At 39.5% G+C, this 16,288-nt stretch overlaps 1 protein-coding gene across 2 annotated transcripts in view; it reads left to right on the top strand.

The window, feature by feature from the left end:
- Npy1r (neuropeptide Y receptor Y1) overlaps positions 1-3,905 on the top strand; it is a 9,927-nt gene extending 6,022 nt beyond the window's left edge. For both annotated transcript variants that reach the window (XM_008847804.2, XM_008847805.2), the window contains exons 2-3: positions 1,318-2,150; positions 2,254-3,905. In XM_008847804.2, coding sequence (XP_008846026.1) covers positions 1,455-2,150; positions 2,254-2,706 — 1,149 coding nt within the window. In that variant the 5' untranslated portion in view covers positions 1,318-1,454 and the 3' untranslated portion in view covers positions 2,707-3,905. The remainder of the gene's footprint in view (positions 1-1,317; positions 2,151-2,253) is intronic.
- The last annotated feature ends 12,383 nt before the right edge of the window (positions 3,906-16,288 follow it).

Below are 16,288 nucleotides of genomic sequence, written 5' to 3' on the forward strand. Positions count from 1 at the left end.
GGCAGGCGGATCTCTGTGAGTTTGAGGCCAGCCTGGTCTGCATAGTGAGTTCCAGGCCAGCTGAGGCTACTGGGAGACCCTGTCTCAAACAAACAAACAAACAAAAGTATTTCTGGAAAAAAAAGTGGGGGGCTGGAGAGTTGGCTCAGCAGTTAAGAACACTGACTGCTCTTGCAGAAGATCCAGGTTCGAATCCCAACACCCACATGGCAGCTAACAACTGTCTGTAACTGCAGTTCCAGGGGATCCGACAGCCTCTTCTGTCACACATCTTTAGTCCCAGCAGAGGCAGTCAGATCTCTTTGAGATTGAGGCCAACCTAGTCTGTATAGCTAGTGCCAGACCAGCTGGGGCTATAGGAAAACCCTGTCTCAAAAGACCAAAGGGGGAAAACAATTTACTGGGAGGCTGGAGATGAAGCTAAGTTGGTAGAGTGCTTGCTTAGCATGCTTGAGTCCCTGGGTGCCATTCTTAGCACTGCATAAAACCAGATGTACTGGCACCTATAATCCCATGACTGAAGAAGTGGAGATAGAAGGATCAGAAGCTCAAGGTCATCCTGGGCTACAAAGTGAGTTTAAAGCCAGCTTGGGCTACATAAGAGACACCCTGTCTCAAAAAAAATTATTGCTAAATTTTTAAAATTTAAAATATTGGCTTACATGAAAGGGCACACAAATCGAGAGGGAGTAAGAGTTGGGGGGGTAGAAATGATGTAATATGGTACTCATGTATGAAATTCTCTAAAAAACTTAAAAAAACATTTTGATAATAAGAAATTAGATGCCAGCCGGGCATGGTGGCACACACCTTTAATCCCAGCACTTGGGAGGCAGAGGCAGGCGATCTCTGTGAGTTTGAGGCCAGCCTGGTTTACATAGTGAGTTCCAGGACAGTTGGAGCTACAGGGAGACCCTGTCTCAAAAAAACCAAAAAAGAAGAAAAAAAGAAATTGGATGGCAAAGATTTGATGGTCATATTAAAGGCCACCAGAAAAGGATTATGGTGCCAAGCATGCTGTCACTTGCTTTTAATCCTAGCACTTGGGAGGCAGAGGCAGGCAGATCCGTGTGAGATTCAGCCCAGCCTGTTCTACATAGCAAGTTCCAAGCCAGCTTGAGCTACAGGGAAACCCTGCCTCAAAACAAAAGAAACTAAATAAATAAAAAGCACTGCTTATGCAATTTAAAAAAAGATAAAAGATTATATGTTGTTTACTTATTTTAATGCCTTAATTTTAAAGAGTTCTATGAATCAATTCATTTCAACTGATCTCAATAAACTTAGTAATGCAATGGGTCGTTTTTCTCTTTACAGAGTATTCAGTTCAAAGGAATGAAGAATTTAGAATAATTTTGGTAAATGAATTCCAATATATGGCATAAGCTGGTTTGACCCATTGAGAAGAAATATAAAGTCCGCTTGTCTAATCTGTGGCAGCAAAAGCAGAGAAAATGAATTCAACACTAGTCTCTCAGATTGAAAATCAGTCAGTTCACTACAACATCACAGAGAATTCTCCGCTTCTCGCATTCGAAGACGATGACTGTCACCTGCCCTTGGCTGTGATATTTACCTTGGCTCTCGCTTACGGGGCTGTGATCATTCTTGGGGTCTCTGGAAACCTGGCTCTGATTATCATCATCCTGAAACAGAAAGAGATGAGAAACGTCACCAACATCCTGATCGTGAACCTTTCCTTCTCAGATTTGTTGGTGGCCATCATGTGTCTCCCTTTCACTTTTGTCTACACGCTGATGGACCACTGGGTCTTCGGTGAGACCATGTGCAAACTCAATCCTTTTGTGCAATGTGTCTCCATCACAGTGTCCATTTTCTCTCTGGTTCTCATAGCTGTGGAACGGCATCAGCTGATCATTAACCCTAGAGGATGGAGACCAAATAACAGACACGCTTACATAGGTATCGCGGTCATTTGGGTCCTGGCTGTGGCTTCCTCTCTGCCCTTCCTGATCTATCAGGTATTGACTGATGAGCCCTTCCAAAACGTAACACTCGCTGCATTCAAGGACAAGTACGTATGCTTTGATAAATTCCCATCAGACTCTCACAGGCTGTCTTACACAACTCTCCTCCTGGTGCTACAGTATTTCGGGCCACTCTGCTTCATATTTATAGGCTACTTCAAGGTAAGACAACTTTTCATCCACCCTCCATCAGTTCCTTTCTTTTACCTTCTTTCTGCAGATTTCCCCTAGCTCTCCTTGAACTCACCCATTTCTTCCTTCATAGATATACATTCGTTTGAAAAGGAGAAACAACATGATGGAGAAGATGAGAGACAACAAGTACAGGTCCAGTGAGACCAAACGGATCAACATCATGCTGCTCTCCATTGTGGTTGCCTTTGCCGTCTGCTGGCTGCCTCTCACCATCTTCAACACTGTGTTTGACTGGAACCACCAGATCATCGCCACCTGCAACCACAACCTCCTCTTCTTGCTCTGCCACCTCACTGCCATGCTATCCACCTGTGTCAACCCCATCTTTTATGGATTCCTGAACAAAAACTTCCAGAGAGACTTGCAGTTCTTCTTCAACTTTTGTGATTTCCGGTCTCGAGATGATGATTACGAGACCATAGCCATGTCTACGATGCATACAGATGTTTCCAAGACTTCTTTGAAGCAAGCAAGCCCAGTCGCATTTAAAAAAATCAATAATGATGACAATGAAAAAATCTGAAACCACTTGGGGCATATGGTTCCAGATGAGATCTGTGGAAAAGCAAGCACAACCTGCCACATGTTTTTATCACCTGTTCTCCCAGGGAATGGATTGAAATCACCTGGGGGAAGACCAGGACTTTCTTAAGTAGCATTTTACTGTTTGCCATGATGACTTGGAATATCTTGACATGATATTGGATCAAAATGCTTGGGCTTGAAGTCTTCTAGTAATCATTTTGACCAGATTTCCTTTTGGTGAAGTTATGCATATGGCATAAAGATAATTTTACACTATCCTGTCAGCATGAAATTCTCTGAAGCACTGCATGAGCTGACATCAAAAGCAGAAGCTACCTGATATTCTCAAGCTATGTGGCCTTCGAGATTAGATGAGATTGCCAACAGACTGGACCAGCTTCGTTTAGTCTGTTACAAGGGTAACAGCAAGAAAGTCACCTTTCAGAATATTCTGGAGTCAAAAGAGAGACTGAAGTCATTCAGCAATGACTTTTTCTTATTTAAACAGAGGACTTAATTTGTTCCTCCTAATTGAGTATCACTTAAGAAAAAGATGCAAAAAGAATGCATTTTCAGCTCTGAATATCATAGGGAGTTAGGCCACCCACAAGAATTAAGTGACAAGGCAGTTCCCTAATTTCAGATCTTTCCCTGTACCTGACAACCAAAGCATTTTAGCATAATTAGCTTAATAAGTAAGTTAGTTCTGCTGCAGATAGTTAAATCACATACATTGGAATTGATGGTCAAAAGGTTTTCTATCCTTCATAAGACCATTCAGTGCTTGTCAAGCTTTCTGGCACAAACATGTAACCCTTGGAGCATTTCAAGCTTATACTATGTAGAAACATAAAATGTATTTTCTATACAGCAGTGCCTATATAGCAACTTTTAAACTCTCACTGTCTCTCTTTTGTGGCAGAGGACACAAGGACAATGTTAAAGAATGTTCATTCCAAATAGCAGGGATCTGTACCTAAAAATTTCATATAGCCAGCCAATCTTAACTTGTACAAACAATGTGACCTTTGGAGTTTTATTAATCTTACACTATTATAGAGTGATGAGCAGTCAAGTCATGCTAAGATATTTAATTTCACGTATCTTGTAATGATTGAGCCTCAGAAAAGATATTTTGGAGAACAAAGCTGTTTTATTGTATTATATGAAATGTTAAGTGTGTTTGATTTTAGGAGGAAAAACCCTTTATGTATTAAAATTGTGTGTTCTTTACTGAGGAGCCTCTATTGTATTTGTTTTGAGCTTAATTTCTTCCTGTCCTCCAATGATATGGCACCCCCACTGCCCCCAATATCAACTTGAAGAGATACTATTATGTAACCACTGATGGCCAGTCACTCTACTTTGCTAAATCTGAAAGTTTTTGAGGCCAGAGACTAATATGATGTCCCCAGTATTTCCCCAGTGCACATAACACAGTGCCAAGCAATTAGAATGGCTCTTTCTCCCATATTCCAGGGGCTGGGGAAATAGCTCAGTAGGTAAAGCATTAAGCATTTTGCAGCACAAGCATTAAGGGCTAGAGTTGGATCCATAGTACCTACGTATATAAATACTTAGTACACATAATCCCAGTATTCCTGGGAGGCAGCTACTGAGTCTTGAGGCAAGCTGCCTAGCTGAACCTGTAAGCTTCAGGTTGAGTGGAAGACTCTGCCTCAGTAAATAGAGAGAACAATTTAGAAAGACATTCAACATCAGTCTGCCCCTTCCTACAAACACATGCACACAAATGCAAACACGTGAACACACAAAGGCACACCATACATACACATGCAAATGTGCATATGTGTGTGCGTTTCTAAAACAAGAGAATGTACAGTGACAAATTTTCCTCCCCATTTGTGATCACATTGATCACTTGTGATGAGTCTTGGACTCCTCTTCTAAAGTCCCTCTTTTCCAAGGGGCTGTTTTTTTAATTTTTATTTTTAACTCTATTGTCTTCACTACTAAATGAAACAACGACATTTTAGATGTTAGAATATTGTATCATCAGCCTTGTAAACCAAACAAATATCAAACTTTTAGATGTTAATATGAAATCACATGATTAGCCTAAATTTGTCCATTAGTTACTTTAATGAAGAGAGAAACAATTCTAGAGGCAACTTTTAAGATTTACTGGAAATTAAAAGATAAAACAAATCACAAACCTGGAATTCTTAACTACTCAGCATTTTTCTGCTTTCAGGAACTATGGGAAAGTCTCTCTCTGTTCAGGTGCCATAGAAGCCAACTGTTACTGGGGAGTGGTCTTAACACATAGGTGTCAGCACATTTGCTGAGACAGCCATTTCTAGGGTTCTTATAAGGCTATGGCTCCTTCACTGTGCATAAATAATGACTGAATACCGAGCTCTATTTCATCCAAAGATATTGCTGAGCTATAGCTAAGTCTAGGGGTAGCACCAATATACTCGATCTGAAGAAGGAATAAATGACCATTTTCAACACAAACTATGAAAACTCTGGGTTTTCTTAAATCCAAGAAAAACAATTATTAATATAGTACCACAGCATAGTTTAATGTAACTCGTATGGACTCTGAATGAGTTGATAATAGCTAGAATTCTAAACTCCTGTTGTGAAAAGTTGTATACCAAGCGTAGAAGCAGTGACTACTATTGTTATCACTTTGTGTAAGAGGAAACCAAAGCTGAAGATGAAATGGAAAAGTAGCACAGGAATCAAATCCAAGTCTGTCTATTAAAGTACTTACAGAGTTATAATTGTAGTTACATAAAATAAATTGGGGGTGGGGCTGGAAAGAAGCTCAATTGGTAGACTGCTTGCCTAGCATGGATGAAGCCCTAGGTTCAGTTCTGAGCACCTATTAGGCATGGTGGTACCACTCTGTAATCATAGCACTTAGGAGATGGAGGCAAGAGGATCAGAAGTTCAAAATCATCCTCAGTTACATAGTGAACTTAAGATCAGCCCTGGTCTACCTGAGACCCTTTCTCCTGGCAATTCGTATTATCTGATAGCAATAGCCCAGTGATGTTAAAAACTGAAGAATGGAATGGAATAGCACAGTGGAGAGAAGAGGACCACAGTGGCATGTATGTATAATCTATAATCCCCTCTGAGTAACAGAATTCTGTTTGCCATTGTGCTTTGGTTCCTCCAAGAACTTGAAGGTAAGACCCTATTGCTGAAGACATGATACACCCAGACACAAGACTTGGAGAAACTGAGCTAGAACTGACTTAGAAGCCTGCTCCCTGAGGACAAGCTCTCATAGTATTGGAAGGTGCTAGTCAAGCTTCCAAGGGGAGAGGCTATGAATAGTCCTATCCAGCTATAAAGCTTGTGAATTATAATAATAACCAGTCCAACAAAATGCCCCTAATAGTGCAATAGTAGCACTTTCATCTTGAGGGGTAAAGATAAAAGTATCTAATGGGACTTAAGGCTGGCTCAGTAGGAAGGAATTCATGCTTAGTTAATGTAGCCAAATATCTGTGGGTAAAGGTCACAGACACTAGAGGAGAACCCAGTACTGCCACTTTCCTAAACCAAAATAATTTCTTACAATATCCTAAATACTTACCCTTATATCCAAAGATTAGTGTAGCTCTCGCCCTTCATCAAAGAAGCTTTTTACAACAGATCTGGAATATTTCAGAGATCCACAACTGGTCAAAAATGCAGAGAAAAAAATTACTTAGGCATGCCCAGCCCCAATTGATACATCCACAACGTAACCCCTACACCTAAGGAAACATTGAGGAAGATGAGGTAGAAAGATTTTAAGTCAGAGGACCAGGATGTTAGCTGCTAGACAGTGTTTCCCAGACACCACAGGGAAGCTGCACCCATGAAATATCAGCCTAACAAGACCTGCACAACACCACCAGTCAACATACCAGCATGGGATTTCACTCGATACTCTCCCTAAATGAAAAGCTATAGGAAGTCGGGGATGCTGAGAGAGGGAGAGTACGTTTTCTCAGGGGATAAGATCCCTGATAGATTATCTAATCCCAAGTGGTCAGCCTTAAACACATGTACACATGCGTACAACTAAATGGTCTCAGTAGGTTTTATATACATATAAATATAATATATATGAAATATATATGAAAAAAGAAGGCATCATAAAATTGAGAGGAAGTATCGGGGGGATGTGGGAAGAGTTGGAGGGGGAGGAAAGGTGAAAATGATGTAAATACAACATTCATGTATGATAGTCTCAAAATGTAAAAACTTTAAAAATATACAATTTGGTTGCACACTTTAGTTCCATTTCTTTACTATTAATTAGATATTCTCACCCCTCTTCTATTCTACACATCCCCAGTGAAATACAGCCTATGGTACTGTAGCTCCAAACAGGTGGACAACGAAAATACATAGCCACACACAGTAAACGTGATAGGCAGGCAGTCTAGACTAGGACTCTAAGGACACGTCTTCTTGTGTCATTGCTGCAGTTCAGAACTATCACAGGACCCATGAGTCTTTTCAGGGCCAAGGTTGGTTTCACTCAGTCATCAAGGATTCTATGAAAATTAAGGTAGTCTTTCAGTGTTGTTGAAAACAGTTTCACATTTTTTAAAACTATGTTTTCTGTGATTCATCAAACAATATGTCATACTTAAAGTACTTGAGCTAGTAAGAATGAGAACAACTTATCAGTGTGGAGTAATAAAATTTCCCAGAATCCATTTATATAATAAGTCCTTGATTAATACACATGTATTAGTGTGTAAGCACATGCCAGACACTATTTGGAAATGTGTGTGTGTGTGTGTGTGTGTGTGGTATGTGTGTGTGTGTGTGTGTGTGGTGTGTGTGTGTGTGTGATGTGCTGTAGTTGAAGAAGATATAAATGGTCATATTAAGAACAAATTATGGAGGGCCTGGGGAGATGGCTCGGCAGTTCAGGGCTCTTGCTGCTCTTGCAGAGGACCTGGGTTCACTTCTCAGCACCCACATGGCAGTTCACAACCACCTGAAACTCCAGTTCCAGGAATCTGATGTCCTCTTCTGATACTCCATGAGTACTTCATGCACATAGTACATACACATATATATGCAGAAAATACTCATAGAAAGTACTCATATAACACGGAGATAAGTATTTTTTAAAAATTGTGGAAGAGATATTTTTCAGTGTCTTAAAAATTGGCTCTAAACTTGCTTCTTATCATTCATGTGTGTGTAACTTTCATAATTAGATGGTTTGTCTTCATTACTGGTTTTTTTTAGTTTTGTTTAGATTATTTTATTTAATTTTTGAGATAGGCTCTCACTGTGTAGTCCTAGTTGGTCTGGAACATGCTGTGTAGACCAGACTAACCTCTACTCACAGAGCAGAGATCTTCCTGACTCTGCCTCTCAACTGCTGAGATTAATTGCATATACCATCATGCCTGACCATTTTTTCTATTCTTTTTAATAAGATCTATCTTACAGCATATATCACACACTACCTTATAAAGTACTAGTGTCCTCATTTTACAGAAAAAGAAAGTAAGGCATAAGAAGTTAAATAATTTGCCGCCCACCACTGGAGCCCATGTACTCTGTCACCCGTTACTGTCCACTGTGTTGACGGCACCCCCAGCCATTCCCCAGTGCTTGTCCATCGGCTGAATCTAGTCAGCCTATCTAGAGTTCCTTGTTTTAGGAAGATCAGCTCTTCCTCAACCCACTGAATCTAGTCAGTTTTGAAAGCAGCTATTTTTTCACAGCTAACTCCTGGGATGTAATGCAAACGCCTAAGCATGGCGATTTAGGCACAATTGCAGAACGGAGACATGAATCAGCTTCACCCAAGGATGTGACTGCAAATCTGCTTGTCCATTTCTCTTGTTCTTTCATTCCCTCAGCTCTCTAGTTAATAAAATCCCTAATCTTTCTAGCTTCCTAGCTAATGTCTGAGTCATCTTCTGGGAACAGTTTCCCAGTCAGTCTCTGGAGCTTTGAAACTGTGTTAGCTTGTTTCAACCTTCTTTGTCAAGTAAAGACTATAAGGTCTATATTCTATGCGGCCTAAAGGCTTAGGACTTGCCATTTCTGAGTATAGGGGACTAGGAGAGAGAAAGAGAGAGAGGAGACTATCAGTTAAAATTGTTGACTAAGGATGAACAATGTTTAACTCAAGGCAAAAAAAAAAAAAAAAACCCAAAAGCCAATAACAACAACAAAAAAAAAGTAAAAATAAAGCCTTACATTGTCCTCCCTGTTTCTAACATAAATAATATCGATGTTATCACAGGACTTTTTGTCAAGGATAGTGTTGCCTAAGCTTCCATTTGCTCTATTGTAAGCAATGAAAATTGAGAAGGTAATTTGCATTTCTGGCTGTTTTCCATTATTTTACTAGTAGGATATAATTAATACATCACAATATTGACTTAAAAAAAAGAAACTTTTAGTATATTCATAGAGTTGTTCCATGACCATCTTTATCCAATTCCATTTTCCTCCTTGTAAGAAAAATCTCTAGCTTTCCAGAATGAGGAAGATTTCACTTTGTCCTAACAAGCAAACGCAAGCAAGCAAACAAACAAAAAACTGGACAAACTGAAAAATCAAGAACTCTTCCTGGCTATTTCAGACAATGATCCATATTCATCCTACAGGGGAGACAATCAGTACAGAGTCTTTATCCAATTCCATTTTCCTCCTTGTAAGAAAAATCTCTAGCTTTCCAGAATGAGGAAGATTTCACTTTGTCCTAACAAGCAAAAGCAAGCAAGCAAACAAACAAAAAACTGGACAAACTGAAAAATCAAGAACTCTTCCTGGCTATTTCAGACAATGATCCATATTCATCCTACAGGGGAGACAATCAGTACAGAGAATCAAAATTCACCAAAGCAGAAAATTCAAAGTTGAAACCTCTAAGGAACCAAAATAAGGCAGGAAAATTTTTGGACAGGTCTGAAATTGCCAGCCTTAATAGAGGACCCCCCCCCAGTTTTATAACTAAATTCTCACAATGACTAACAGAAAAAAAAAATCCCTTTGTGTCAGGCAGGGCATAGGAGAAAGAAGCACTTTTAGAAAAAGTGCCAGAGAATTCTGTTTCCCATGAGGCTGACCCTAAGAGAAATGGTTAATGCACAGATTCATACCTGATAGTTTTGAGAATAAGTGACTGATGGGTGCTGTAAATGGAACATCAATCTCTTGCTCCACCCCCTTATGAAACTCTGTATCCATATATGACATTATCATTGGTCATGGAGAGAACCTAGAGCCTCATGTATGCTATGAACCACACCTGCACTAAATTGAGCCCTTCAACTTTCTACCTAGGTGTCTATGAGATTTCATCCTTCCTGAACACACTGTTAATGGTTGCTGAAGGAGGGGGGTGGTATCATTAGAGACTAAGTGGAAAGGGCTAAGTATGAAGTGATCCAGAGGGAATGGAAGGGGATACTAGTGGGTAATGGGGTAAATATAATCACAATACATTTTTTACAATATGAAAATTTCAAATTTAAAGACTGAAAATGATTTTACCAGCACATAAACCAACAGATGATGAGCTCTGCCCAGCTCCAGCCTCCTCCCATTGCACTATCCCACCAGGCCGGAGGACAACCTAAAAGGTAATTGTGAAATCCACTGTCCAGAGCTCCCTAAGTGATAGAGACCAAATTCTGGGACCAAAAATGACAGGTATTCGGAATTATCATGCGGGAGAGGGAAACAGCCAAGGGTTCTAACTGAGAAAGTCAGCAGTATGCTGTGACACTTAGGAATGCAAACAGAGGAAAAAGAAAGTCCAAGAAACAACTAAAATTTCTAGAGAGTAAAATTATTCTAACAGAGATGAACAATAATGAAGATGGGTTCTTTAGCAGAGCAGACACGAGTGAACAATCTCTGAATTTAGTGATGTATCAATGGAAACATCCACAACAGAAAAACAAGGGGAAAAAGAGTGGAAAAAATAAGAACAGAATATCTAAAAGTTTTGTAGCATAAAATAGAATGGGAAAATCAGAAAGAGAAGAGAAAGAATAAAAAACAGCACTATTAATCAGTATGAAGGAGAATTTCCCAAAACCAGTGTTAGAAGTCACTTATCTATTGGAAATAATGTTTCTATGTATGGAAACATACATGGATTCACCATGTATGGATTCACCATTATTTTGTTCATATGTTGTTGGAAATTTGGATTGTTTCTGATTTTTTCGGCTACTGTAAATAATAGTGCTATGAACATTCCCATGCAAGTTTTTGTGTGGATGCATATTTTTCATTGTCTCCTATGTTTAAGAGTGGAACTGTCTGATCATCAGCTAACTCCATACTCATCTTTGTAAAGATATGTCAAAAAGTTTCTTTAAAAAAATTTTTTATTGATTTTTTGAGAATGTAATACAATGTATTTTGGTCCTATTCAGACACCCCCATCTTCACCCTTACTCTACTACCCTGCCCCAACTTCATGTCATTATTATTTTCCTTTTTTAAAGGCCTATTGAGTCAAATCTGTGTTTCCCAAATGCTTTTGTGTGTGGGTTCATGCCTTGGAGCCTGGTAAACCTATCAAGCATCAAACCTTTAAAGAAAACTGACTCTCCCTCTCTCTGCAGCCATCAGTTGCCAACAGATCCTTTGCTAGGGCTGGGGCTTCTTGCTAACTCCTCCATCCATGCTGGGTGTTTATCTGGCTTACGTTTGCACAGATCTCATGTATACTGACTCAAGCACTGTGGTTCATATCTGCAACTACTCTATGGTATCCAGACAACATAGTTTTCTTGTATTCATCTACCACCTCTGGCTCCTACAACCTTCCCACCCCTTCTTCTGCAATAAGCTTTGAACCTTGGAAGGGAAGAGGGTGATACTGGTATCCCATTTAGGGCTCAGCACTCTGATGTCTCTTAATCTCTGCATGTTGACAAGTTAAGGGTCTCTATGGTAATCAACATCTACTGCAAGAAGAAGCTTCTCTAGTGAAAGTAGAGAGATACACTGATATGTGGGTATAACAAGAAGTCATTATGAGTCAGTTTAATGCTGTGTCTATTTAGAATGATAGTAGTCGGTTCTCCCCTATCATCTGTGACCTGCCTAGCCCCAGGTTCTTGGTCCTTATATCAGTGCAAGTTATGAGCTTTGTCTTCTGAAGTGGGTCTTAAGTCCAGTCAGAAGGGAGCTGGTTTATATTCATACCACGAATGCACCAATGGGCATATCTTGCCAGACCAGTTGTTATTGTAGCTCACAGGGTTCACAACTTGGTAAGCCTGATTAGCTTTTTCTTCCAGTAGCATGCATAATACCTTTAGTATACGTAAGCTAGCCAATAGAGATGAAACTTTGAGATCAGTAGCAGCTTGATTTCTCCTATTTGTTCTACAAATCAGATATGTAATGCCTTTAGCAACAGTGACTTATCAAGTTCTGGTGGGTAACTAAGAGCGATGGCAATAGCTAATGTTGTTTGAGTATCTATGGGATACCCCTGGTCAATAACTACAAAAGAGAGTCTATTCCTGACATTGAGCTTTCAAAATTTGCTAGCCTGTAGTGACTGGTAGAGTCACTAAACTTCCATTGAAAGATAACTCCATTTAAACTTTTATATTACATATGAATATGTTTTAAGAAATATCTATTGTAGTAGGTTTCTGTATTACTTTTTCAAAAGGTCTTTAGTATTATCTATCCCTCCGCTTACTCCCTTCTCTGCCCTGCCTTCCCATTCTCCATCCCATATAACCCTTCCCATTCTACTGCTTCCCTTATCCCCTTATATTACTGCATTCTATCTGCCCTCCTGTGAACCCCATGGCATCTTATTAAGTTCCCTGACCCCTATGAATTTTCTAATTATAGCATAACTACATATCTTTATTAGATATATTCTCATTTTATGGATGGCTTTTCATAATTGAGTTTTAAAATATTTTCCTTCACTGGGAGTGGTATCCCCACTTTTAATCCCAAATCTTGGGAGGTAGAGGCAGGTGGATCTCTATGAGATGGAGGACAGCCTGGTCTACATAGTAAGTTCCAGGCTAGCTACAGCTATAGGGAAACCCTGTCTCAAAAACACCCCAAACAGCAACAATAACAAAACTTTATTCCTAGGAAGACTTGACATAAGAGGCATTTGAATTATGCAAATTTAGTTTCGTTTTTACAATGATTTCTAAAGAGAAGAAAAAGGTAGAGGAGAGCAGAAGGGAACTAATATTCTAACAACTATAATGTGTCTGAAGACTCATATAGACATATTCTCTTCTGGTCCTCAAAATAAACTTCAAAGTCACCTTTTTATCCTTCACGTATTTGGAAGTGGAGACTTAGATAAATAAACCAGAACTCTGAATCCACTGAGTTCTAAAGCACAAAGCAGAGGCTGAATTGCCTTTATCTGCCTGCAAGGCCTGTGCCAGTTCTAATCTATCAAATTTCACGCCCTCATTTTCTAAACATTTCTAAACTTGGTCAGAATAAAATTATTCAAATGATCTCTAGTTGCCTTTAATGAGAGAATTCTGTGCAATTCTTCCCCTTCTTCCAGCATGAGCTGTTCTGTTAATGTTTCATAAACAGTGGCTGGTTTGACACTCAGCATCCCCTAGAGATAATGTTACACAACCACGCACTTGCATCAGTGGTAGACTTTGCATTTGCATCTTATATTTCTATGAGATGCAGAAGAGAAGCGTTTGTTGATGAAAACTGTTTCTTGGGAACATTGCAATAAATATGTATCTGGATCAAGGACTCTTGCCGATGCTTACACTGCTGTATTATCTCCTAAGATTCAAATCTGAGGAAATAAAATTCAGATTTGGATCTATGTAACTACAAAGTCCATGAAATTTTCTCCTATGCCTATATGCCAGCAAACAACTGAATAACATCCTATAGTTTCCTAATTTTGTCTATTTTTTAATGTAATCAAAACTAGAGGTAAAAGAAAACGAGTAAAGTCAATCAAAGGAAATATTTGTTTTTGCTAAAAATCAAAAAAGAAAACAAGGGGGAATGAAAGCAAAGAAAGAAGAAGGGACAGAGGGTGGGATGGAGGAAGGAAGGAAAAAAAGGCGACCTTAAAAGCCCTGACTACTACTTATTGTTTTGACATATGTCATCTTTGGACTCCCATCTCCACTCTTGCTACTTCTTTCTGCTTCATGTTTAGTATTTCATGTCTTTAAAAATATTGATGGAGTTGGGACTGGGGAGATAGCTCAGTCAGAAAAGTGCTTGTCAGGCAGCATGAGGACCCACATTCAACCCCACAATTCATGTAAAAGAACTGTGTATGGTGGTTCATGCTTGTAGTCCCAGAACTGGGGAAGCAAGGACAGGTGAATCCCTGGGGTTCGTTAGCCAGCCAGCCTAGCCTAACTGTCAATCTTCAGGCCAATGATAGATCCTGTCTCAAAGCAAAGGCTCCTGAGAAACAACATCTGAGATTGACCTCTGACCTTCACATACACATACACATACACACATGTGAACCTACACACTGTTCTAATTTGGTTTCTGTAGCTGTGATGAAACATTATGACCACAAGCAGCTTGAAGAGGAAAGTGTTTCTTTGGCTTACAAATCCTGATTGCGGTACATATTTTTAAAACATTTTTATTGAGTTTTTGTGCATATTCATATACTGGATCATAATCAAATTTAGACTACCCACCCATACCCCCCCAACCCCCACCAACCAGATTTTGTGCATTCTGTCGTATATGGGAAATCCAAGTTTTTATACCCAGATGTCCTTCAGTGCACGTTCGTCATGGAGTCTGGTCAGCCTATCTACAATCACTCCTTTAAAGAAGATCTATTCTCCCTCACCCCACAGTAGTTGGTTACCAATAGTTCCTTGGCTAGGGTTGGGGCCTGCTCCCCATTTCTCTGCTTGTATGCTGGGTTTTTGTCTAATTGAGTCATCTTGGGTCTTGTGTATGTTGTCACCACTTGAAAGTTCATATGAGCAAGTAGCAAGTATCTCTTGTCATATCTCTATACAAATGAAATAAATTTCTTACTGTATGCTAAATGTGGATCCTTATATTTAAAGACAAGTATACTGTATACCACTCATCAAAGAAGATTCTTTTTGCAACTGATGGAGACTATTGCAGAGTTCCACAACTAGTCACACACAGAGAATATATGTCTGAGAGATGCCCAGCTCTAAGTGACTCATCTACTGTGGAACCTCGACACCTAAGGCTCATGGAACATAGTGGAACAGGGGTAAAGAGAATACTAACACATCCCTCAACTCTCGCCAGTGAAGTTTCCTCATTCAACAGAGTGTAATACACACAGAAGACCACAACTGGCCAAGTTTTAGAGAATAAGAGACTGAAGAGGGTGTGTTCCTGCATAGAACTCCTATATTAAATCTCATCCACCCATGGCTCAGGGACCATAGTGGAAGAGGGGGCGAGATATTGTAAGAGTCAAGGACAGTGCATGAACAATTCATATTTGAGAGAAGCCAGGCAGGAACTCAAGGCAGAGACCTGGAAGCAGGAGCTGAAGCATAAACCATGGAGGAATGCTGCTTATTGACTTTCTCCCTCTGGCTTGCTCATCTACTTCTCTTACACATCTAAGGCCCACCTGCCCAGGGTTGGCACCGGCTGCAGTGAGCTGGGCCCTCCTACATCAACCAGCAATTTCAAAAATGCCCCACAGACAGGCCAATGGGACAATCAGATAGAGGCAACTGAGTGAAATTGATAACTGAAGCTAATCGGGACGCGTGCGCGCACGCACATACGCGCGCACACACTCAGGCCCTCAAAATCAATGAAATGAATAATATTAAACAGTTTCTTCCATTCCATTAGTTTTGTTTTGTTTAGCACTGTGTTTCCCTTTAGGAGACAATTTTTGGAGCCTACCATAGATATTCTATAAATATAAACTCCCCCAGGAAATAGTCTATAAAATCTAATTACAAATTATAATTTGGAGCATATATGTGGTAGCTGTTTATAATTTGTTTCTATTTTGAACTTTACATTACTGTTGCCATTAAGAAGAAGACCATTAAAAGAGTTACCAAGGCAGTAAGTAAACACAGAGATTCCAGTGCAGACCTACCAGTCACAAAGCCCATGTCCTCTTTTTTGTATGCAACACACACTGCTCTATTTGGGGTATTAAGTTTATCCAAGAGTCTAAGAAATGGCAGAAGAAATTACATAAACATACCATAAGCAAGAGCTCCAGGTCATCTTCTCTCCATTGAATTTAATTACCGACTACCAACATCGCCTATCATAATTTTTCACATTTATTTATTTATTGTTTGTGTATATGCATATGTGTGCCTGTTCGAACACACGTGCTATAACTAGCAGAATTTGGTCTTCTTTCTTTATGAGTTCTGGAGATCAAACTTAAGTCATCAGCCTTGGTGACAAGTATTGTCAATTCACAGAGCCATCTCACTGGTCCCCAGCATCATTAATTATAAACACAATGTTTTGATACTTAACCTCTAAAATTGAATCAAAATATTTTACAGTATTATTTTCTCAGTACCAAAACATGTTTAGGTTGTGCAGACACATGAACCTGTGCATAAAAATGG

Source organism: Nannospalax galili, unplaced genomic scaffold (genome assembly GCF_000622305.1).
Source record: "Nannospalax galili isolate Female #2095 unplaced genomic scaffold, S.galili_v1.0 scaffold283, whole genome shotgun sequence".
Lineage (NCBI taxonomy): Eukaryota > Metazoa > Chordata > Mammalia > Rodentia > Spalacidae > Nannospalax > Nannospalax galili.